General features: G+C 43.4%; 3 protein-coding genes and 1 long non-coding RNA gene across 7 annotated transcripts in view; 2 read left to right on the top strand and 2 right to left on the bottom strand.

Annotated features, from left to right (window-relative positions):
- Positions 1-573: 573 nt before the first annotated feature.
- On the bottom strand, positions 574-11,949 carry LOC118299786 (transmembrane protein 255B). Of its 4 annotated transcripts, none has more exons than XM_035623786.2 (9): positions 11,743-11,949; positions 10,344-10,483; positions 9,785-9,847; positions 7,447-7,536; positions 6,396-6,476; positions 6,074-6,159; positions 5,710-5,884; positions 3,593-3,689; positions 574-1,553 (listed from the first exon to the last, which is right to left on the bottom strand). In XM_035623786.2, exons 1-9 carry the CDS (start codon positions 11,810-11,812, stop codon positions 1,207-1,209), a joined length of 1,149 nt encoding a protein of 382 aa, XP_035479679.2. In that variant the 5' UTR covers positions 11,813-11,949; the 3' UTR covers positions 574-1,206. The 4 variants fall into 4 exon arrangements, with proteins under 4 accessions (XP_035479679.2, XP_035479682.2, XP_035479683.2 ...); XM_035623790.2 differs by having other exon boundaries at positions 1,194-1,553; positions 3,593-3,697; XM_035623793.2 differs by having other exon boundaries at positions 1,419-3,177; positions 3,566-3,697.
- A 4,626-nt stretch (positions 11,950-16,575) lies between these two features.
- Positions 16,576-18,704, top strand: rnf7 (ring finger protein 7). Its single transcript, XM_035623578.2, has 3 exons — positions 16,576-16,968; positions 17,152-17,199; positions 18,239-18,704. Exons 1-3 carry the CDS (start codon positions 16,656-16,658, stop codon positions 18,355-18,357), a joined length of 480 nt encoding a protein of 159 aa, XP_035479471.1. The 5' UTR covers positions 16,576-16,655; the 3' UTR covers positions 18,358-18,704.
- LOC118299670 overlaps positions 16,748-25,777 on the bottom strand; it is a 15,562-nt gene continuing 6,532 nt past the window's right edge. Inside the window, exon 2 of the long non-coding RNA XR_004789916.2 lies at positions 16,748-17,277. This is a non-coding gene — a long non-coding RNA (uncharacterized LOC118299670). The remainder of the gene's footprint in view (positions 17,278-25,777) is intronic.
- On the top strand, positions 19,694-25,111 carry grk7b (G protein-coupled receptor kinase 7b). Its single transcript, XM_035623576.2, has 4 exons — positions 19,694-20,540; positions 20,980-21,417; positions 22,704-22,975; positions 23,516-25,111. Exons 1-4 carry the CDS (start codon positions 19,923-19,925, stop codon positions 23,841-23,843), a joined length of 1,656 nt encoding a protein of 551 aa, XP_035479469.2. The 5' UTR covers positions 19,694-19,922; the 3' UTR covers positions 23,844-25,111.

Raw genomic sequence — 25,777 nt, 5'->3', positions numbered from 1 at the left:
CTACACACACCTCAGGCCATGTACCTAACTGTAGAAATCACACCAAATAAACTGGTGGGCATCTTCTTTTTCTATCCAAGACTAATATCCTGCATCGACAATGTAATGTAATGTAACAAAATCTTTTGCTGCTTTGGTATGTTTTTTTGGGCTGCACGGTGGTGTAGTGGTTAGCACCTTCGCCTCACAGCAAGAAGGTTCTGGGTTCGAATCCCGGTTCAGCCAGGGCCTTTCTGTGTGGAGTTTGCATGTTCTCCCTGTGTATGCGTGGGTTCTCTCCGGGTTCTCCGGCTTCCTCCCATACTCCAAAGACATGCAGAATGACGATGAATGAATGAATGATGGTATGTTTTTTTGGTGTTTTTTTTTTTACATTTGTTAAGGTGGCACGTGTTCACCCAGCACTCCAACCAAATGTAACCTGCTAGTTCATACAGTATTTTCTAATATGTATATATATATATATATATATATATATATATATAATGTACAGATATTCCTGTAAACGTGAAAGGTGCATGAGTTTAGTTTTCTGTCAAGATTCAAGATAACTTAAAGACTCGAGACAACGCCTTTGGACAAATCATTTATTTAGTAACAATGTTGACGGATTCATCCATTCCAAAGGTGTTCGTGTGTGTCACCGAGATCAGATTCAACTTGATCATTTCAGTTTAGTGTGTTCATAGTAAGTACAACCTATTATGAAAAGGTCAACATGAAGTACATTTGTGAAGCACAATGCATCCTGTAGTCCTGTAGGACAGTCAGCGACATAAACATTAAATGTATGTGTTTGAGTCGCGTCTTTGAGATGCTTCATTGGACATGAATTAATCTGACACGGTTTGGTGCTGTGAGAACCCTATGCAATTGATATTTCAAATGATATTCAATTCATGTTCCTTTGAAGATTTCATTCTTGCACTGTGGTTTCACTCTAGTTTTCTAAGTTTGAGTGACAACCTAAACCTTGTGTGCACATCATGCAGATAGCCGGTTGATGAAACACATTCATACTACATATTACATTCAAACCCATTTTACAATATAAGAGCTTTATGTTGTTGTGCAAAATACAGAAACATGTGACATCAACTTTGCACACAGTTGAAAGTGGCAGGAAGCACTTTGCATGTAACTGCTCTCGTGCGCTTTAGAAAACAAAATCTTTGCATTATTTGTGCAGACCAGCATATCTTTCCTTTAGTTGTTCCAGCTTACGTTCTGGTTCCGCACAACATCGACACAAATGAAATGACAGCAATGATGAAGCATCTGTTTTCTTCCCTTTCCACATGTTTTTCTGTCATTTTCTGGTGAAGAGCTGCTCAGGCCGACAAGCCCTGCGCTCCAAAGGGCAGCGGGCCGGTCAGCGGGCCGGTCAGCGGGCCGGTCAGCGGGCCGGTCAGCGGGCCGGTCAGCGGGCCGGTCAGCGGGCCGGTCAGCGGGCTGGTCAGCGGGGCGAAGGGAGGAGGATTGGACACTGAATGAGGAGTCGATGGCGAAGGAAGAGTCTGCGAGGCCGCCGTCTTTTCTGCTGGCGGGAAACACTAACAGGGACAAAACGGAATGACACAAGATGAACTTGAAGTCATAAAGACTTCTGTGGAAACTAAACACTGCAATTTGTGGTAATCCATGACAACTATGACGAACGAGCTCACCAAATATGTTTTGTTCGTTTGCGAGAGAGCAAAGGTGAAATGGAGGGCCTGTTTTTTGCCCATGATCTAACACATACGGATGACTCAACCCCCCCCCCTCGCTTTCTTTGCCAAACTGCTGTTCTGGATCGAGAATGAACCACCACACGCTACCGTTTCTATTGATGTCCAGAACAGAAACACAACAGGAGAGCAACCGTTATGTTCACCGAGAAAGAATAAAGATGTTGGATGAGCCACAATTGTAATCTACACATTTGTGAATATTTTTTTTCTCTGTGAACATTTCAACATACGAGTTCACATTTTTTTCTACAACCTCTCAAATGTTTATTTTTCCTGTGACTTGAAATTCAGGTTTCATGTGTATGAATTTCTTTTACAAGTGAAGATTTAAATGCACAAGTGAAGATTTTTGTTCTACAAGTTCCCACATTGTTCTACAAGTTCACAAATCTGGTCTACAAGCTGCGCTTTGCATTTTGCAACATGTTCACCTTCACACATTGTGCAGCCTGAGTTACATGAGAAACCGTCCTTCTTTTTCCCGGAGTGTGAGACTGGAAACAGTCAGACGCTGGTGATGAGTGAGTACTTGGATCGCTTCAGGTCACGTTCATATGAGAACCAGCTGCCCGTGTTTGGGCAAATACTGTGCGCCCTTTAAATTTAGATTCCAGAATTTCTACACAGGTTTACTTCAGGTCTGACTTCAAACGACTAACGCTTTGTTATGCCTCCAGAGAGAAGAGGTTCTGGGTGGTGGTGGATACTAAAAATGTTAATTTAGATTCTTGTGATTTGTGTGTGAGCTCTTCATGCGTGTTTGATATAATCAAAGCCACTCTACATATATAATATAATCACAATTGTAGTCATTCTAGTAATTTTGGATAGAAATATTGAACCATAAACTGAGATTATACAACACAATACTTTGATTCAGAGGATTTACATCCTCTTAAGATGGACGTAATAAGTTTTAGTTTCCATCTCCTGAAACGAAAGATTCTAAATCTCACCAAAACTATGTTCGTGTAATAAAAACACAACTAAAGGGTACGAACCACTTTCCTCCTCACTGCATGTTATCTTATATTCCCTCGGCTCTTGTTTAACTTTTCCAGTCCTACTCGCCAGTGTCAGTTACATTTTCCTGTGGTTTGCTTGTGATGTTTTTACGTTTTAAGAGACTGAAGGGTCCGATCCCATCATCCCACGGACGTCGGAGCTCAGTCGACATTAGGGCCGTGGGGAACCTCCTGGATAAACGTGGCTTTCATGAATCAACAGTGAGAATGTAATAGAGCAGAGGGTGTCAACGTGTCCTCCTTCTAAATGCGGTGTGGATGGAGGGGGTCAAAAGGTTCGGGTCCTTCCGTCAGTCATTACTTCAATTTGTAACACACACCTTCTGAGAACACCAACATAACTCAGAGGAAGACGAAATTCCCTACGGAAAGCACAGATTACTGATGTTCCTTGAACTCGCCTAAAGATCACGACGTGTTTAGGATTTCTTCTTCTTCTTCTGTCATCCTGCGGGAGTTATACACGTACCTCCACGGGTGCTTTTCAAGCACCAACTGCCTCTAGCTAAATGGGCACACTTTCCCTAAACATTGACAAATACAGGGCTCCGACGGCCTCAGTTTTGGAGATCACAGGGAAGAATTCTCGACCACATGTACGTACATCATTTCCAGTGAATGACAGCAACTCAGTGAGAGCGGCGCAAATTGGTGACTTTGGATGGCGCTTTCACACCCACCTTGTCTGGTCCGGAACTTCGGACTTCAGTTTGGTCCGGACCAAAATTGCAGGTGTGAAAAGTGCCTCCAAGTGGACCAACGGACCCCAATTTAGTCCGACCAAAAGAGGTGTGTGTGTGTGTGTGTGTGTGTGTGTGTTGACCAATCACTGACTGGGTAGAGCTGGGAAACTGTGTGTGTGTTGGCGTCCATCAGCCGAGGAGCTGTAGGGGAAGTTGCAGTGCCTTGTGAGGGCCTGACCCCTGGGCTGCTACTCCTCTGACAGCAAGAAAGAAAGAAAACACACGCACACACACACACACACACGCATTGTTATTATAAGTGTACAGAACCATAAACACATAGACAAATTGTTTGGCTTTTTTTTCTTATAACATAAACATAAATGTGGAAACATGAATACAATGAAAACACCTTCAGCCATTAAAAAATGAAGTAATATGAATGATGAAGATCTGATTGTAAGATTAAAGCCAGGAGCAAACGTGATTACAACATTGTTTTAGCCCTGATCATGGAAAGTTCTGTTGACTGCCACGATCTGTGAGACTTATTGCCCGAAAACTCTGTTTTATTATGCATTTTCTTTCCTTATGTGTCTGTTTTGGGGGGTTTTCTGTGTGGTTTTCTGCTGTTCCACCCGTTTCTCATTTGCCAATTAATCCTTGTGAGTATTCACATGTAACCTTGTCTTTTTTCCCTTTCAGTTGTCAGAACATCGTGTTCAGTCGCTGAATGCCTCACTTCTTGGCTCGTAGCTTTTTTCCCACTTTCGAAATATCTGTGATCTGTCGTCTGCTATTTGAACTTTTGGATTCTTGCCTGTGCTTCTCTGGGGTCTGTTTGCCTGTTTAGACTGTATTCTCTGGTTTGATATGCAGTTCTCTTTGTTCAGATAAATCCCTGTCAAATCCCCCTCAGTCGTAACTGGTCGTTATTGTGATGCTGTATGAAACTTTTCCTGCAAAAACCTCAGATGATTCTGGCTCTCAGCGTTGATGCGGTCCACATTTGGGTGGTCTGTTGGCAGCGCGCCTGCGGCTCAACACAACCTGCTGGTGGCTGCGAATCTTGATTCTTGATCTCGACTTCATATTTCCGTCTTTGGTACTTTTTTTTTACTACTATTCCAATGCTAATGGCAAAGGAAGAAAGAAAATGCCACTGCTCCTTACTGTGTTTAAAGTGTATCTCCTGGGGCCAGGAGAGAGTATGAGGAGGTGAATATAACCATTGCCCCGGTACACAAGAGCATTGTTGCAACACAACAGCGTCTGGACAGATGTGGACAAATGTCTGAAGCGCGCGTCTGATTCGGCAGCGTCTGTTTTCCAACCGTCTTGCGTAGCACAGCGCGACTCTTTACGTTCACGCGCCTCAATGAAGCGGACTCCTTTTCTCTCACGCAAATGCAGCATGCGGTCTCGGGATCAAATTGCTTAACACCGGTGAAATATGTGGACGAGGGCTTGAATATGACCATTATGAACACAAGAGATAGGGAGGTGTCCATCTGTGCAGTCGGGCCAGAAAGACGGGGGCAAGGACATTTGTATGTGAACAAAGCTTTTGCCAGATGACAGACCAGAGGCGACAGGGGTCAAACTACTCTGCTGGTGACCCACACTAATAATGATGTATTCTGTGGACACACACAAACATATTTCTATATTTTACATGAAGAGAAAATAGAGGAATATTAATATAAAAATACTCAAATGAATATTAAGAAAATACTAAGAGATAAATTAAAACTGACAAGCTTTGAGTGGACTAGAGAAGACTAGAAAAGCACTTTATAAGTACAGTCTATATAAATATCTACCTTCATTTGGAAAATGTATTTTTCCTTCCAATGTGTTTTTAAAATCCAGTGTGTGACCCTCGACCCGTTTAGTGGTCTGCACAATCCTGGTTTTAATGTCAACTTGATCTGGACTTTTATGAAGATGTGGGAGCATATGAGTCAAAGTATGTCTGTATATGAATTTGAATTCTGTTGTGTATGTACAATTGTACTTTTAAATGGGGAAAACAAATGAAGTTACAAAAACATATCAACATTTATTACCCTGCGCGCTGGCACAGCTGGGAGAGGGGTATTGTTTTCACCTTTGTGTGTGTGTGTGTGCGTGCGTGCGTGCGTGTGTGTGCGTGCGTGTGCGTGTGTGTGTGTGTGTGTGTGTGCGTACGTGTGTGTGCGTGTGTGTGCGTGCGTGCGTGCGTGCGTGTGTGTGCGTGCGTGTGCGTGTGTGTGTGTGTGTGCGTACGTGTGTGCGTGTCACCAGGTCCCTGATGCTGCCGAGCACCGCTGTGACCAGGATCCCTTTGAAGAAGGCCACGAGGTTCAGGCCGGCGAGGGTCCAGATCAAAATGTACAGGGTGAAAACTTCCTTGCAGCTTTTCACGCCCACAAACTCGTAGTAGTTGCTGAGGTAGCCTCCACTGCAGGACAAAAACAACAGCCCTGTCTGTTACCGAAGAATTGCTATTCGTTGGAAGACAAAGCCCGTATGGTAACTACTCCGAAACGGGGGTCAGGATATTTTAGCAGCGGCTAGTTTGTTGAAATTGCGTTGACATGGCAACGGAAGCACTCAGATGACATCACAGGACAAGGGTGCAATGTCTCACTTGGCGCAGTCGTACAGGTCGCAGCAGTAACAGGTCCCACTCCGTACTGTCATGTTACAAGACTCCTTCAGATTCCAACATGACACCTGACAATAAAATACAACTCGAGTTCAAAAAGTCTTGTCACTCTTTACCAGACAAATCCAACTACAACTTGAGCAAAAAAACAACCTGCAGACTTCTACGAGAAAATGGCCTAATTCAGATTGTGATAACTTGTCTGGATTAGTCTCAGGAATATATATATATATATATATATATATATATATATATATATATATATACATATTGAACTTGTATACATGCGCCCATTGTTACTCACAGAGGTGTAGAAATTCTCATAGATGTAGCTGTTGCCGCTGCTGTAATATTGGCATCTCTCTGCCGTCAGTGGACGCATGTCCTGTCAAAGGGACGAAGGGAAGACATATCATCCACGCTCGACAGAGGACAAAAGAAATACAACTGATTTTAAGAGAACAAGAGAGAACAAGTGTTGAGTTTGGAGTCTGTTTGTGGCTAAAGGGATAAATGAGAAAGGGGTTTTCCGAAATTCACTCAGTCCACTGTGAACAAAATGTTTTTCACGGCTCTTTTAAATCGGTTAATGATTCCCCTCCGTGGAAACAGTTGCTGTCGTGGAATTCACTGTGAATGACATGTGGTTTTGGGGGGGGGGGGTTCTGTTTGGTTTGGGTTATGCTTATTAAAATCATTTCGAAATATCGTAAGAAAAACAATACACCAGACTTCGGCAGGGGCGAGAATAAAGTTGTGGACTTGCTTTCATTACTTTCGGGGATTTACTTTGTGTACTCGACCAAATCCTTTCCCCATTGATTGGATGATGGAATGAAACATGAAACAGATGAAAATGTCCGTGTTCATGTGTTGGGTACGCCTTGTGCTGTCGCCTAGTTGGTGATGATGCGTGTATTAGTATTTTTCTTTTAAGGAGACCGTCTCAAAATCCTGCTGGCACATCTTAAGAGCCTCATCTTGATCCACACACATCGCCGTGACCTGACGCCACTGTCCAGCGCTTTGAGAGCTGAGCAAATGTTTTACTCTCAGCCACAGCCTCACTCCTGGACTCCTTTCGATCTGTTGAGTGCTGTTTCAAAGGAGGCCGCTCACTCTTCATTACAGCAGCATCCATCACATTTACCATCTCCGACAAGTCTTCATCATCCAGGTCAACGGGCGTCTGGGGGCGTGGAGACCCTCATGGACGGGGGGGGGGGGTCTCAGAGCGATGTTGGAACACCCACCGTGGGCCAAGGGGCCCATCGCGTTTGTTATTGCGTCTGGCTCCACTGTTACTATCCTCTCTAGAGTCACAGCACACACACATGCAGGGGCCGGTAGCTCACCATGTTCAACACAATACAGGCGCCGTCAATCACCAGGCACAGGAAAGCGGTGACGATCCCCAAGCTGAGGAACACGATCGCGGCTGTCAGCTGGAGGAGGAACACGGGGAGAAGTGTCGGTTTTTAGTAGCAAGGCCCTCGGCCGATCTCCACACGTTGACAACAAAGTTCGAGTATTATTTCTACTGACTGTTGTCCCACTGATCTTCACTTCAGTTTTAAGGAGGGCCCCCTGTGTAAGCGTTTAGCTTCCCACCTCTGTTGTCGTGATCAGGGAGACGGAGACCCTGGATGTGTTACGCAGAAGTATTTATTCAGGAGCTCAACGTATTGAGGAGAATTCATGGTTCGTTGCACAGACAGATCACAGAGTGGTCAGTGCATTGGCATCCCCCCCAAAAAAACAACAACCCTGTCCAAGTCTCAGCGATGAATTTAACCCCTTCGGAATCCCGTGCCGTTATCTGACAGACAGAGTGGCTCCTCGTCCGTCTCTATAGAAACTCCCTGTCTCTCTGCCTGAACGTTATCTACACCACAGAGGAATCTTAACCCAGCGGCATGTGCTTTTGGCCCCATGAGGCAATTTTTCAACGCATTTTGTGTGTGTGTGTGTGTGTGTGTGTGAGTGTGTGCGGACTGCGAAAGTCGTATCTACCTAGCTTATGCTGAACTGCGCCTGCCGATGCTCGGTCCGACTGCAGCTGCGTTCAGACCTGCATCCCACTGAAGTCTGAACAGTCCCCTGAACGCTCCGGAGGGGATGTATGTGAGAGCGTGAATGCCCACAAAGGTGAAAGGCAAAAAGTCGGTCCGCACCAAAACTCCCAGACAGTTCATGGCGGAAGACAGTGCAAGTTAGTGATCTTTTAAGTTGCACAACTGATTTCGTACATGACACTATGGCGGGGCATATATGGTGCATACAGTGTATATCATTATCTAGATGCAGGGAGTTCCCCTCCGGTGCTTTTCACTTAGAATTTTTGCCACCAATGTCTCAACTTGTACAAGGCTTCAAAACTTTACAGTAAAAGGCCTGACAACAATCTCAAAATGGAAACAGCCGCTCATCAACATGGTCACTGTCCCTGCCAACTTAGCAAACAAGGAGAGAAAACTGTGGCCGAACTTACGATTAACTCCGATTCAAGAAAACGCGAGCTCCGTGAATCCATTTCCCTAAACACACACTACTCTAGAACGACCGACCATCCTCGGACACCGTGGACGCTGACGGAATGAGTGACAGCGGCACGTGTGGAAAAGTTATATGTATGAAATATATGAACTATATCAGCAGCATGACTATTTGACCCAGACATGACATCTGGTACACGCGGAGAGAGCTAATTAAACGTCAGGACAATTTACTGAGAGAACATTGTCAAGTAACACAATTACAGCAAGCCAGTGCAGTTACATCAGCAACAATCTAAGCAAGTGACCTAATAGCCAAACAGCCTTGTACCTTATTGTAGAGTAGTATACCTCTTCTAATCAACTCTGCATGATCTGTCAGCTATAATAGCATTAGGAATGATGAGCAGAGGTATGCTACACAAATTTACAAAAGGCTGAAATAGCAGTGGGAATCATTTATTTCAGTGAGGGGAAGGTGTGTTGGTCAGTCTGGGTCCTCAGCCCAAGTCGGGCCCATGCGCTTCCACATCTGGGGGAATCGCAGCCGTTATCCTCCAGTGGCGGGCGACAGCCAGGACCATTTTCTGCGTGTGCATCTGAAATTGGTCCAAATGTGGAAGAAGTGCTTGGTTTTTGGGCCAACGCACCGGACACGCTGTATACTGAGCCAAAAAGAAACACGAAAGGCTTGAGACGTTGCCCTTTTTAATCGGACAACCAGATATTTTCTTACGTGGCTCTTAAGCGTTTATACAGAAGTGGAACCACCACCGAACCAAAGCCCTCCCTCCCTTAATTTTTTGCACCTCCATTGCAACTTGACCTCTCGTGTTACACTTTGTCCTCTAACTCGCCCGGCCAGGATAATATTGTGGTCTCCCCCAGAACTTGAAAAGCGCAGGCTGAGGTGAGACATGAGCTGAGATTCGACGATAGGACAAACAGGGGAACAGCAGCCGACTTATTGACACAATTGTAAAGCTCTTGGTGTCACAGTGGGACGAGGTCGCCTCCGTGTTGCAGCGCAGCGCTGCTGAAATGCTGTTATTGCTCTCGTGGCCAAAATACACTCACTCTTGGTAGGTGGGTTGGGTGTGCACAGGGAAAACATGAGGCAGAATTGTAAGGATGTAGAAGTGCATGTGTGTGTGTGTGTGTGTGAGTGTTTTAAATGAAGAGGTACTGAGGATTTTACCAGCTGCTTGCAGTTTTCTTCCAGACGCAGTCCCAGAAGTCCCAGGAACGATCCAAGAGTCAGCTGCAGATAACACAATATAATGAGTTTCATTCAAAATAAGGAAATACGACTTCCTTTTCATTAGAGACTGCAACATCTTGTTATAGAAGAAAAAAAAATCTGCAAAATGAAGAATGACATGACAATATTAATGGCAAACGGTGTTAGAGATATATATAATGATGCAAATCTGTAGACACAGATTCACCCAGAAATACTTTTTGGTGGATACATTTTTCAACACTTAGAGTCAACATGTTCTTCCAGTTCCACAGCCCGGCCTCAATTGTGTTTGTGCTGAACGCAAAAACTGTTGACTTCCATTTCATTATGGATATCACATGATGTTTTGATATATTTCAAAACTTCCAGCTTATTGTCCGGTAGCTGCAAACTTGGAAAAACCAAAACATTTCTGAGTTGTTAACCACGTAAATCTGTCATCTTGCTCTTTTGCACAGAATAAATCGTGCGCACAGGGAATTACAGAATGGGGGGGGGGGGGGGGGTAACTTACGATAACTCCAGAGGTGTAGCCAGTAACATTCAGGCTCTCTGTCCGGGTGGTTGTGTAGACTCCCAGCACCACCAGCAGCAGGGACAGACTGAGCATGGCCACCACCAGCCACAGGGCCCTCCTGACCCTCACCGTCGTCTCTGAGAGAGAAACCCCCAGTCGTATTATATGACACAGCAGAGATCACTTGGCAGCCTATACCTGCATATCTCTCGCTAACTTTTCAAGATCAATGAAACAGACCTAATTTGATTGATTGGAATCAATGACATGAGCCAAACCCCATGTCTCCATCTTGTATAGTTCAAATGACACAAAGGTTTTACATGTGGCGAAACTCATTCCAGTTCTTCTGAACATTCAATGTAACTGCAACAAACAAACCTTCTCAGCTTCATATAAAAGAAACAAAGAACACAAGGAATAAACAACTTGTGCAAATTGTTGTGGACGTTTACTGTATTCATTGTGCTTCATCACGAGGACAGCGGCTGCCAAACATTCAAAAAAAAACATATGTATCCAATTTCAAATATATTTGTCAATGAGCCAAACAATGTCTAGAGGGTTTTCCCCCTTTTTTCTAATCTATTTATACATGCTCAACAATCAACCAGAGTCATTTGTGAGGAAGTTTGTATCCTCCAACTCAAAGCTAAGATCCTTTATCGAACAATGTACCTACACTGAATATTTTCTATTTTTCTTTTCTTTCTATAATCAATAGTCTGCATTTCTTAATCCCTATATGTTTTCTGAAATGTACATCGGAGCTACAATGACACTTAACTGAAATACACGAAAGCAAGACACATTTGCCATAGAGCCACTAAGAAAAAGCGCTATTTACAAAGACAAAAACATATTGGATGTTTACATTGATGGAAATTATTCTAAAGAAGTGAGCTTGTCCTCGAAAAGGGTGTAGTAATCTAGATTTAGGAGAAGTAAATAGTGTAAGGAAAACATCATAAATACTGCTCAGTGTGATGGAATACAGTACAAATACTCAAGTACTACTGCAAAAATAAAATGCCATAAAGTGCAATATTATTACTATTAATGTGGCTATTTATTGAAATTCATTGAAAGACAAACTCAAATTATCTTAGTTTAAGAGGATCATTTTTTGTTAAAGTTGACTTTTAGACCAAACCAGTGAGCATCACCACTAAAATAACACACGCCCCGAACTTTATTGTTACTCTACAGACACTTGGATGTTAATTTGTCTCTATATTGGACCTATAGCCAATTAAAACACGTCCACTGTAAAATACGTACGAATCTCACTGGATCTTAAGTAATACTAGAATAATTTAGGTAAATATACAGTATATATTCAGTGCAGCCTCCTCCGTCACTGCCTCATCATCTACCTGACGACCAGTCAGACTACCTGTCGCTCGGCTCTGTGGCTCCGGTTTGTCCCGGCCAGCTGCTTCCTTGCTCCTGGCGGTGGCAGTCATGATTTATCCACTTCTTCAGAAATAGAAGTTTCCCCTCTGGAAGCGTCCGAATCCCGGTTGTTTTTTTCAATGATGATCTCCTGAGTGAGCGCTGACATCAACTGATGGGACGACACAGGTCCGTGAAGCGGCGCGCCTGACGCTCCAGCCTCTGCTGCGTTTAAGGGCGGTCGGACACAAGCATGCCGGCCAAAAAAAAAACAGTCCTGGGACTTTAGTTAAAGCTACAGTGTGTAATATTTAGAAGAACGCATTCACAGAAATTGAATATATTGTCCATACTTGTGGGTTCACATATGTATAATCACCTGCAACAAAAGAACTGATGTTTTTTCGTCAACTCAGAATGAGTTAAATACAGTAACATTAGCGGGACCCGACATCCGTGTAAATCGCCATGTTTGCTACGTCCTGTCGTGCCGACTTGGGTGGTTGGAAAAAAATCACCAGCCTGACTTCCAGGGTCCGACCTCCGAGGTACAATGGAAGGCAGCATTAAATACGGTTGAGAAAGAAAACGGTCCAGAATGCGTCGCATTTGCGGGAAACCGAGAACGGAATTAGCCGTGCCAAAGTGTCCCCAGTCGGGTGCTCCGTTGGTTGCAGTTTGCAACTTTACCACCATATGCCTTTTAAGAAAAGTACAAAAATTACACACTGGGGCTTTAAGACGGGTGACAAACACTTCGTGGCCATGAGGGTCTCAACCACGGTCTCAACACAACAACATTTCATGAACGTAAACATTTCTTGACATGTCAAGAACACAGGATTTCAGAAAACACAACAAGATTTCACAAACACAAGGACATTTCACAAATCCCAATAACATTATAATTACTGATGAGACTACGAAGCAGGATTTGTGGTTAGCGAGTTAACTTCAAGAAAAAGCTGGCTCACCACAAAATGATGCTCAAGATCATAGTAGTTTCATCACTACGAGGGAAGCCCCAAAAACTAAGCACGCTGGCTTATTGCTTTTATTGTTTTTCTGTTGTTGTTGTTCAAATATAAATTTCTCTATTTCTCTTGAAAAGTGCGATATTCCACATCAATTTTTCTTTTCTTGACTGTCGCTGTGATGCCGTTCAGCGATGATTTTGTTCACAGGCAAACAGCCTTGCAGGGACCACCCTGAAGGACATGTTAGTCTGCTATTTTATGTTATGTCAAACGTTATCTTGATTCATATTTTTTTTTTTTGTTGCTGTAATGACATTTTTTTTCTTTTCTTGTATTGACGGATTGTCTTGCAGGCAGCATTAAAATGGTCTTGTTTACAGCCTGGAGCCTGGAAGTTCCTTCCCCACCCCTGATTTAGGATCTACACTTTATTTTATTAATTACGGTTAGACCATGCAGCTGTAGACAATGGAGCAACCACATGTATTGGTCATGGGCTTGAATGAGCTGCAGCCGCAGAGAGAGGAGGAGAACATGGGTGGACTTGTGCAAAGGAGATGTTCATCAGTTGGAGTTTACCTGTAGACAGGGTTAGATTTACCAGCTGTGGAGGACATGCAGCACAGCAGCAAGGCCCCTCTGAAACCCATGTTCCGCCCATTCCCAATGAAATGTGTACAATTTTCATCGCTACAACCTCCTGCTCTCCCATGTGTAGTGTCTGATGGCTGAAATAAATACATTCATTTCAGAATGGACTAGCATAAAAGTGAACAATGACCGTCTTAAAAATAGATTCCGAGTTAGGGACCCTCTTCAAGACAGGGCCTCAAGATTTGGTACTAAAGCAGCAGCCGTGCTTCAGTTGATACCGTGGCCAAACACATTTTTTAAATGTTGGCCCCTGGAGTCTCAGGACAGTTGCCTGCTTTGCCCAGCTGGTGATCCAGCCCTTGTCTGTAGGAATAAAGCATTTGCACAAGGACAGGAAAAATCATACTGAAAAAATTCTACCACAAATTCTTGCAAACTTGCATGACGACTAGTTAACTATTTTTTTGGAGGAAGTCTTTAAGAGGAAGAAAATTAAAATTGTTTCAATAAACTTCATGAACCACAATTTCACTTTTTTACTTTTCTTATTTCTAATTTAGCTCGCAGTATTATTTTTTTTAAGTAACTACAATGTAATCATTTCTTTTCTTTTTTTTTCAGATATGCAACCAATGATGCATGTAAGAGTTGCTATGTTTATAATTTGCAATCACATGCATGAAGGAATTAATGCTTGGTTGGTTTAACTAGAAAATTTCATTTAGCAAAAACAGAAACTCGATATCATGCAGCCACAACGCTATATTTTTCTGTAGTTTCATCATAAAGACAGATAGCATGACTGAGAGCAAAACAGTGGAAAAACATCTGCATCCTTAGGAGTTTATCTGCAGGTTTATTTACAAAAATGTCTGGCACTAAACTTGGTACAATGGTTGCTAGGACACTGCTTCATTTCTCTGCTCTTGGACTTTTTTTTTTTTAACTCTGTCAAACAGATGAATAGACACACCAAGAATACCCAAACAAATTAAAATGGTCTTGGGGAAATACCTGTTTGTCTTAACTAATTTGTTTCATTTTCAAAAGCATTTCACTGAACATCAGTGATTATGTAGGGGAGAGACATAAATATATTTATAACATATTAGTTATGGTCACCCATCACCTCAGTAATTAATCAAATCCCAACAGCCAGCTGGACATAGTTACAAGAAACTCATATTCAGAGGCGAGGAAATGTATTGCGCAATAAATCAATTTTATGGCGCAGAAAGATTAGAGATACTGACATCAGGCTAAGGTGAAAATTCACAAATCGTTACATATTTCAATAAAAACCTTCTGCTGGTTTTAAGAGGAGAAGATAAAGGAACCTTTTTTGAATTCCTCAATTTTTTCCCCCTTTTGTGTTTTCCGACTTTATGTTTGCTGAATCTGTTTGGTATAAGCATCTTTTGAATTTAGTTTCTATATGTAGGGTACAAAAGAATCAGCACACACATCCGCCAATCGTCTGGCCGCAGTGCAATACACAGGATCATACAGATGAAGATAATGTTCACATCAAGCATCAGGAATGGGGGCAAACGTGGTCTCAGTGACTTTACGTGTCATGATTGTTGGTGCGAGTCAGTTCGGTTTTGGTCAAGTGGCAACCCACCGTGACGTCACCCACTGGTTGAGAACTGCCATTTTGAAGCCTTGAGTTGAGCATTTTGACCAGCGCCATCTTGTTTTTTTGTTTTTTTAACCAGACGTAGGCGCGGGTCCACCTACTGTTCACCTGCCACCACTGGACGTACTAGCTGTCAACCGTGCTGTATCCACGCTACAATGCAAAGTGTAATTTATCGTCTATTTGATTCTAAGTCAGACCACACTCTACAAAGTGAACATCATGCTGTATTGAAGAAGATTCGAAACAAGTGGGTGAGACCAGAAACTCCTCAGGATATGTTGATTTTTTAAATAAATAGTCTATGGTTTGGTTATTTCTGAAATGAACGGTCTCTGGAGCTTTATTCAGACAACAATGCAAAAAACATGAAATTGAGGAGCAGATCTGCAGAGAGAAACATCTTGTTGATGAGAGAGGTCAGACGAGAATGGCTGTACAGCACAGAACAGTACAGCAACTCAGATATGGATTCATGGATTTATGTCTCTCGTCGTGGGATGATTTAAGGAATATCTTGTCTTTCTGCATCTAATAAAACACATGCTGCATCCTGCACCCTTTCCACCTCCCCCTCCACATACATGGCGAAGCAGTAGAAAAGATTGAAAACCTGAAATTCCTTGGACTCAGTGTGTCAAAACAGCTGACAGACTGCCAACACCCTCCCACCTGATTAAAAAGACCCAACAAAAAAGACTGTTCTTTCTCCGAAAGCTGAAGCAGGCCCAGCTCCCACAGAGACTGCTGCTGAACTTCTACAGGAGCACCACTGAGAGCATCCTAACTGCGACTGTGTGGTACGCCAGCTGCACGGTCACCGAGAGAAAAGGCCTTCACCTCGTGGGTAAAGGCGGCCCAGCGCATTGTTGGAATGGAGCCCCCCAAACCTGGACACCATCTATCAAACCGCTGGCGTACGGCAAACGTTCAGGACGTCTACAAGATCCCGCACCAACAGATTGACGAAACAGCTTCTTTGCAGGTGCTGTGGCCTCCATCTTATCCCCTCCCTCCCCAACCACAGACCAGAGCACAGACACACACGTGCGCGCACGCACGCACACACACGCACAAACACACACACGCACACACACAGCCTCACCCTCAAATGACACGAGATTCAGTGTCTATTTATTATTATCCACAACATTCTACCTCCGTAAATACATTATTTTCTAATTTTATTTTTTTTTACTTTATACTTGCACACGGGTCACTTGGCTTTATTTTTTTTCACTTTAATAATAATAATAATAATAATTTATATACCACCTTTCAGAAGCAGCTTCACAAAGTGATTTCACAAAAACATACAAATCACAGACAATTTAAATCAGCATTCCAACAATAATTTCAGGTCACATATCTGTATTAAAAAAAGATTTAAAAAAGACGATATAAAAAGACGACATCATTACTACTTTAATTGCTCTTGTTTATTTTCCTCTACGACAGAAGCCATGAGAAATTCCATTGTGCCAGAGCATAATGACAACAAAGATCATTCTGACTCTGATTCTTTCTGATTCATTCTGACGTTGACGTCACTGTTCACCCCCATATGCTGGTTGGTTCCAGGGCCAATGGTGGAACCACCGAGTATTAGTATGTTGTTCCTAATAAAGCGCTCGGTGAGTGACTATATTTAAATGCACGTTTCATTTTACAAATCCTAGAAAAGCAGCGCCCTCTGCCGTTGCTATGGAGACAGTGCGGCTGCTACCTCCCCAGCTAGCATTAGCAGTAGCATTACCGAGCTGTTGCGTCCATCTTGTTTTAGCTTTAGCTAGCCCGGCTAACGTTACCCCCTTGCAGTGCCGAGCAGCAGAGATGGATGACGGCGAGGAGCCGGGTCTGGTCCTCTCCCACAACACCCACAACACCCACAACACCTCCTCGGGCTCCAAGTCGGGCGGGGACAAGATGTTCTCCCTGAAGAAGTGGAACGCTGTGGCGATGTGGAGCTGGGACGTGGAGTGCGACACCTGTGCCATCTGCCGGGTGCAGGTGATGGGTGAGTGTCGGCGGTTGGACGGCTAGCTTAGCTTAGCATAGCTTAGCTTAGCTTAGCTCGAATGCTGGCTAATGCGGCTAGAGCTGCATATACACACACACACACACACACACACACACACCCCACGAATAACTTGAGGTCCCAGCACACTGACTACTGACACGCGTGTTTCTTGATCTGCAGACGCGTGTCTCCGGTGCCAGGCGGAAAACAAGCAGGAGGATTGTGTCGGTAAGATCCCACCCAGCACTGCAACACAGCCCCGGCTAACACACGAGCTGGTCTGACGGAGCTGTCAGTGAGAGTCACCTGGAGAAGAAGAAGGAGAAGAAGAAGCAGAAGCCTTATTTAGTTTCAAACCAGTTGATCTATTTCACACTGCAGAACAACGTGGCCGCGAGGTTGGACCAGACGACAAGTGTCACTGTGTTGTCATCTTCATCAAACACTGACTAGCTTGCAAAGTAACTAGGTACATTCACTGCACTTAATGCAGGGTACTTGTACTTGTACCAGAGTACCTGTCATCAGCTGCGTACTATTTCTGTTCAACTGCAATTCAGTGAGAAAAATTGTGCTTTTAACTCCCAACACATATAATCGACAAATAAATGATAATGTATTTTTTATAGGTTAAGATAAAGACATAAAAAAATACATTTTATTTATAGTGCCCTTTTCATCAAAAGATCTCAAAGGGCTAGATTAAGAGATGCCTCTATTGATCCCCAGGTAGGACGTTCCCAAGCTTCTCAGCAGTTTGTATAAAGTCATTACAGTTAATAACCTCACCAGCCGCTACATTGAAGCGATGTACATGTTCATGCATCAGTGTCTGGAATCCAGTATTATAATGTATGTTATATTAAAATTGCTCATTCCACCTTGATGCTAATATTTATTGGCTTCAACTTGAGCAGAATATTGAATGGTGGACTTTTAGTTGTTAAAGAGTACGCCGTGTTATTTCTACCTTTAGCTCTCAGTACTTCTTTCACCACTGCAAACATATCAGAAGAAATGTGTTTCGTTAAATAAGGTGAATGTTGGAAAAATATATATTTTTAAAAAAACCTTCTCATAGATTTCTTATGTATTTAAATGTACAGTTCATTATCTACATAACGTTTTACCAAAGAAAATGCAGAATAACTATGTGTAATACAAATTATATGTAACAACACATTTGGGTTGAATGTGTTTTAAATGCACGGTTTTAAGAAAATGACCTTTAATGTCCCGATGCCTTGTTTCCCCTCTTATCTTTCAGTTGTGTGGGGAGAGTGCAACCACTCCTTCCATAACTGCTGCATGTCCCTTTGGGTGAAGCAGAACAATCGCTGTCCCCTGTGCCAGCAGGACTGGGTGGTTCAGAGAATTGGTAAATAAGCTCCACGTCCATGGCGGTCTGACTCTCAGACGACACCTGTATGCACCCAAACACGGTGACAGACTTGACAAGGATCACTGCAGCGTCCTGCGCAGAGCCACTGACATCGACAACTGTCCTCCCACTTATGATCGCATGTTCCTGTCGCCCCGGTTTCGAAGGAGGACGATGGACAAAATTTAAAGCAGCACAGACTCGCCTGTTAATGTGGCTGGAGGCCTAAAGAGTCATGAGGAGACAGGTGACACTTGTTTGCTGTGTCACACTATATTAATGTCTGTGGTGGTGTTGGGCACATCTGATGTGACTGTCTTTTTAAAAATAAAGAATTGTGAATAGCTGTAAACAAATTATTTTTTTATTTTACATGTTTCATTTAAACACTCCTATTTATAACAAATGCAATCATGAAGCTACTATATGCAGAACAAAGTGCACATTGGACTGCCAATAAGGGAAATACTTTTCTTTTCTTTTTGCAGCTGACAGAAATTTGTCTGCATCACCACAGGTTGAAAACTTTCAAAGTACAGAAATCTGACATAAAATTCTCACCAAGACAAATTTTTACTTATTCTTCCATCACCAAAATTCTGATTTTAAACAGATTTTTTTTTTGCTTGTGTTGACAAAATTTGTTGTTCACGTATTCTTTAACTTTAAATGAAACAACAAAGGTTGAAATATTTTTGTACTATAAATAAAGGGTTATGTGGATAGAGAGAAAAAAAATTAGATCTACAGATTAGCCACAGCATTACAACCAGTAACTATATCTGTACTTTTACCCCATAACCACCCATTGATCATCTAGTTATCTTTTGCAATCACCGATGCACACTGTTCCTTTCATTGCGATTTGAACCAAAGGTCTGAATCAACCCAGCCATGGTAGCCTCACAGTGCATCTTTTCCCTGCTAAATTGTATATTTGTGAGAGGTTTTAGGATGCAGCCTTTGCAGAGGGGTTCCGACCGAGCACTGAGTCAGCTCAGCGGATATAGAGATTGGACTTTTGAAGTCAGGAGGAATTGAGGAAAAGCTTCTTTTCTCAGGCCATCAGGTTGGTGAGCTCTTCTCCCTAATGTGTCCTATCCTCGGCCTTGTCTGGCATATTTTCTTCAGTGAATCCTTTGCTCTTTTAGCATATTCTATACTTTTCTTGCACAGGGCACATTTAAAAAGTTTTCTTTAAATAAAGCAGTGATATTGAAGTTGGTAAAAAATGACAAATGGTTCACTTAGTAGCTGTTCTGTAGCTGTTGGTTATATCATGAATTGTGCTAAGCAGCCAGTAGACTGGTAGTAATTTGCATCTCCTAAAAATAGACCAGGCGAAAGCCTCTTAAGTACAAACCCCACAGGTTGCTTTCTCTTAATGCCGTCTACAAATGAGAGGGCAAAGATACTTATCTCCCAACAAATCCCAGTGCGGTGGTACATTTAATGCTCAAAGAGGCGTGGCTCAAGAGGCGCAAGATGATCTGGATGCGGGTGCTCAGTTGTGCATTGAACCTATAGATATGTGAAGTCTAGTGTGTTAGTTCACCAGCTGCCTGTCGGTATGCTGCACAGTACATCCAGCATGGATGACCTGGTGGGGCTGAACAACCTGGTGGCCAACACGGCCTACCTGAAGGCTCAGCACATCGATCGCAGCGAGCTGAGACAGCAAAGGCTCAGCTTGACACTGCCCAGACCAAAGTCCTCTGCTCTCCGGGCAGCTGCAGACAATCAGTACGAGTCGCTGTGTGAGCAACAGCCTATTGGAAGGAAGTTGTTCCAGCAGTTTCTCCAGTCTTCTAACCCACAGTATGTGGTCGCAGCAGAGTTCCTGGAAGAACTGAGTGACTGGACCTTTGCTGAAGATCAAACCAAAGAGAAGGCCAAATGGACCATCCTCACCAAGTTCTGCCAACCCGAGTCCAGACGTTTTCTCTCCTACCTGACAGGAGAGAATGCAAAGATATGCAAGGCTTTATCGAACAAGAACTTTGATGGAGTGATGTTGGACCAGATAAAAGTCGCCACAAGGGAGTTCCTGAAAGGAAAACCTTTCTCCGAGTACCTGAACAGCCCCTTCTATTATAAGTTCTTACAGTGGAAGGAGTACGAAAAGCAGAAGATCAGTGACCAAAACTTTTATGAGTTTAGGTCTTTGGGAAAAGGTGGCTTTGGTGAGGTAGGTACCACACGTCCGGGCGTTTGAATAAAAATATGTAACTGTATAGACCAGAGACAAATTAAAAGGAAACTTTAAAAAAACAATAGTGGCGAAACAGTAGGACAATGGCACAACGGGTCATAGCAAAAAGGGATCTGTGATCAATTCAATACTCCCAGGAGTTTTGCTGCTAGAGCCTCATTTAGTCCTGTAGCTGATGAAGGCTGATGTTAGCTGATATTAGCAAAAAAATAGTTTTAATATTTCTGTTTAAAAGGAATTAAGTGAGTCAGTTCACTGTCTTGTGCTACTGCTGTATGACGTTTGAGAAGCTAACATGTAATTGTCATCATGACTGGTCATGTTACACTCGATCCAGAAGGACGTGGTAACGACTGCCTCACAGAGGAACAACCAAGAAATAAAAGATTAAAAGTAATGTGGCTCTGTCTGGCAGGTGTGTGCGGTGCAGGTAAAACTCACGGGCCAAATGTACGCCTGCAAGAAGCTGGACAAGAAGCGTCTGAAGAAGAAAAGTGGCGAGAAGCTGGCCCTCCTGGAGAAGCAGCTTCTGGAGAAGGTCAACAGCCACTTCATCGTGAACCTGGCCTACGCTTACGCCAGCAGGACCCACCTGTGCCTGGTCATGAACCTCATGAATGGAGGAGACCTCAGGTTTCACATCTACGAGGTCGGGGAGCGGGGCATCCGCATGGAGCGCGTCATTTATTACGTGGCCCAGATAACCACCGGGATCCTCCAACTGCACTCCATGGACATCGTGTACCGGGACATGAAGCCCGAGAACGTGCTGCTGGACGGCAGAGGACAGTGTCGGCTGTCGGACCTCGGATTGGCCGTGGAGCTGCCCAAAGGCAAAATGATCTGCCAGAAGGTTAGTGTGGTGACCTGTCCCTACGTTGACCTACTAAACCTACTTTTCTTAAATAGAATTTTTGGTTTTTCCAGTTAGGGTTAGGGTTATGGGTAACATACTCAAGTATTGAAACAAACAACATTTGCTCTCGCTTTGTTGCCACTATACAGTATATTTTTTACAGCCCACCACTCTAAGTAGCTTACCAGGAATAGATATGATGGCTCTCTTAGCTGTGCTCCGACAGACAACAAGAGAGAATAACCCTGTGTGACCCAAATTAATCTTATTAAAAGGTGCCTGGCCTCATCCCAAGCTGGAGGCTGCACAGGCAGATCAATGGTTGAACGACTGACCAGAACCTCTTGGCTTTGGCTGCTTGAACTTTGCTTTACCGATACCAGATATTCTAGACTATCCGGGGAGATGAGTGAGGAGATTCGCAGCAGATGAGACATAGACTGAACAATGACGTCTAATTGGTCAGCTGACCGGCCTGATAGGTTAGAGGGTTATAGCTGCATCGCTTGCTGCAACTAAAATGTTATTGTTAACGCGCCGTTGCTCATTTCGCATTCTTGTGTCTCCGTGTTTTAATTGTTCAATTTTGATTTCCATCACGTGGAGGGTGGTCGAGATAAGTGACATGATGAGTTGTCCTCTTCCAAGAAGAGAGTTCATCACAGAGATTTCACTGCAAAAACAAAAAAATAAACATACGAGTTGATGCAGTATTTACAGATGTGTGAAACTTCGTGTTGAATCTTAGTTTTTCTGTATCTATACTATGCTACAGTTTAAAGTGGTTCCCAACCTTTCTGGCTGGTGACCCTTCAAAATAAAGCGATGTCTGCCTGAGACCCTTCATCATGTCTACTGGTTGTGACCGCTTCAACCAAAGAATAATTTTCTTCCTTATTTCCTTAATTTATTGGAATTAGTTCTTTGATGTCTAAAGATATAATGGGAGGACAGGAAGTGAACCTTCTTTTTCACTTCATAAAACCGAGAACCGTTATGCAATATCATCTCAAAATATTACAAGAGTCTATCCACAGCCTGATTCCCCATTAAATAACTACAAGAGACACAGAATAAATCATTTAAGATGGTGTATCTGTATTTTTTTATTTGAAGAAAAAGACCTCCCCATGCTGACTCCCCAACTCACTACAGCAAAAAGAGAAAATACATAAATATGCCCCTTTTCTGACCCCCCTCCTCCCTCCTTAATAATCTCAAGCAGAGCACAAATAATATATTAGGGGGTGTACCCCCTCCTTCTCCCCTCTGTGTGTCGCCAGGCTGGAACGACCGGCTACATGGCTCCTGAGATTCTGAAGCAGGAGTCTTACCGCATGTCGGTGGACTGGTGGTCTCTGGGCTGCAGCATCTATGAGATGGTGGCCGCCCGTTTGCCATTCAAAGACTTCAGGGAGAAGGTGCAGAATGAGGAGGTGACTCGTCGCACTCTGGAAGACGAGTGCAAGTTCGAACACAAGCGCTTTGATCCTGCCACCAAAGATATCATCAGCCTCTTTCTCAAGAGGAAGGTGGAGCATCGCCTTGGGTGTCGGTAAGTAAGAACCGTTCTCAACGATAAGTCTCCTGTGCTTCTTCAAATCTTCCATCAATGATAATAAATACACTGTAACTTCCTTTGCACCTGTGAAAACATACTCTTATTGTCATTATGATACATGTAGAAAAAGAAGCTAGGACACTTGAGTGGTTACTGACCTGGACGTTAGGACACGTCGTCTGCATCATCAAATTATTTAAAGAACAGGAAATATGACACAACTCACTGTGGTTCTGCAACGCAAAAATGTTTTATTTTGACCTTTTCTTAATTTATTGGGTTTTTTTGTGAAATTTCTGGCAAGTTCACTACTTCAGGCCTTTAAATGTCATTAAACTGTAACAATCTGAATATATGTTGCTTCATTTTCAGGGGTTTTTAAACCAGAAATGTCGATCAAGACAACAAAATTCAGACGGTATAGAATAGAAATGATCTTCCAGGTTGACCTCTGCCATTGAAGCACTATTCACAATTCCTGTCAGCATACAGGGCTACTGAATTCATACGTTCATGTTATTGTTTTTCTAATAGTGGTAGTGACCCAAGAAACCATGTGTTTTTCAAGAGTATCAATTTCCATCGCCTGGAGGCGGGGCTTGTGGACCCCCCCTGGGTGCCAAAGTCCAATGTGGTCTACACCAAGGACATGGACAAGTTCGCGGAAACCTCCGAGGTCCAGGGCATCGAGCTCAACGACAACGACGAGAAGTTCTACATGGAGTTCGGCACAGGGGCAGTCGCCATCCAGTGGCAGAAGGAGATGATTGACAGCGGCGTGTTTGATGAGCTGAATGACCTCGGACTGAACGGATACGACTGTGTGACCGTGTGGAAATCAAGGACGTGCGTCATATTGTAGGCAGCTTCTGTGATGGACCAAATAAGCTCTGCATGAAGTATCTGAAATACTGCATGAAGTGAAGTGCCTGGATGTGATACTGCGTCTCATTAGGCCTTGGAACGTTTTTAACAACAAAAATGAGATGACAACGTGATGCAGCCACAGCCAAACATGGTGGGACACAAGTTGCCTCAGTGGTAAAATAACACCACAGTTTTTGTTTCCAGCACTATGCCTGGGTGGAAACATACGCTGACATTGTGCTGCAAACGCTGCTTTATACTTTTGCCCTCTATTCCTGGTGAGACAACAGATCCCAGGGCATACATAGTTTCCATTACATCACCCGGCCATTTTGGCAGGCCCTAAGTGTTTACATGTGTTTGTAAACAGGCTCCATAATGGCTGTGTGTCGCCGAACAGCAGCGGGATCACGATCAGTATTTGCGGCGATGTGCCACATTTGTTTTCGAAAGACCCCAAGTGTCACACGAATGCCACGGATGCCTCTCGCCCGGACGCGTGGACGGACTCATGCGACCCTCAGTGCTGCAGACCGGTTGCGAGGGGTCTGTCAGTAGCACACGTTCACCACTAAGTGCCGCCACACGGCCGTGAAGTGCATTCAAACCTCCCGCAGTGCTCTTCCTCACCCCCGTTGTCCAGGGGGTGTACTGCTCTGGTATTTACAAGCACTGGATGACTCGTTTAAAATTTAACAAGGGGATGCTGTGAGACAAATTGTTGTATACACATTGTTTTTCCATAGGAAAAAAAAAATAAATGGCATCAACGAGACAATGCCAACCTCCTTTACTACCCCTTGTGTTTACAAGCTACACACAACCCAAGGGAGAGATGTTGACAACATACAACATCATCTTTCTGTTTAACCCCCACAGATTAACTCTCGTGTCGTGCATAGTATGGATGTCGGTTCCCGTGGTTTGGTTTTGTTTTTGAGTTTAGCTTAATCCCCAATTTGATGACAGTGACTATTTTAGCTTTTAATTTAGAACCCAAGGATTTTTTTTCTTCTTCTCTGCTTTTGGCTGTTTTTGCCTTTGTTTGAGAGCGAAAGTCGGGTAAGAGAGGAGGAATAACATGTAAGGACCTAACAAGAGCTCCGAGGATGTTGTGATTACATGGTCACGTGTTTTTTCTGACTCAATTACAAACGTTACCTCTGTTTTACTTTGTTTCGCGCCCTGTCTACTGTAATGCAGTTTTTTTTTTAGTTTGACTCATTGCTCACATAAAGAGCTGCATTGTACACAACAGTGCCAACAATGTTATGTAATATTTAAATGTGATTTCATACTGATGACATTTTCTAATATTTTCTGTGAAATAATTTGGCTTGTAATGATTGTGTATACTGAGTAATATATATTTATTTTTTTTACTATTTTTGCATCTTAAAAGTTTTTCACAAACAATGTGCTCTGCTCTTGTTTATCAACGTCCGTGCTTTGTGACAACAGATGGGAGACGTCTTCAGAGTGCATGATGACATTGAAGGCGGTAGTTCTGAAGATATCTCGTTGCTCATCTCAAGGCACAAATCCCTCATCATCCCATCCAGGATCAGTGGGAAAAACAAGAAGGTGCTTGTCTCCTCAGGACACGACTGAAACCTCAGCAGGTTCATAATTACAACATAATATCGCCATCATAATATGATGAGTGTATCATCTGCCACCCAGTGTACAACTCCAAAACCTCAGACACATTAGGATGATGAGGGACATAAACATATGCTGTGCTAACTCCTGCGAGGGGGGGTGGGGCTGACTTTACAGGCCTGAGAAGTGGTTACGTTCACGCTCGACTGTCATGAGATTAGAGGGTGGTTCAGATGGAAATCCAAGACGCAACACGATCGCCGTCCGCTGTGGAGGGAAGAGCGGGGAGTCCACTGTGGACGACGTGACGACAAGACAAACTCAGCA

Source organism: Scophthalmus maximus, chromosome 11, assembly GCF_022379125.1.
Source record: "Scophthalmus maximus strain ysfricsl-2021 chromosome 11, ASM2237912v1, whole genome shotgun sequence".
NCBI lineage: Eukaryota > Metazoa > Chordata > Actinopteri > Pleuronectiformes > Scophthalmidae > Scophthalmus > Scophthalmus maximus.
Note: the sequence above shows the minus strand (reverse complement) of the source record. Positions and strands in the feature narration are given on the sequence as shown.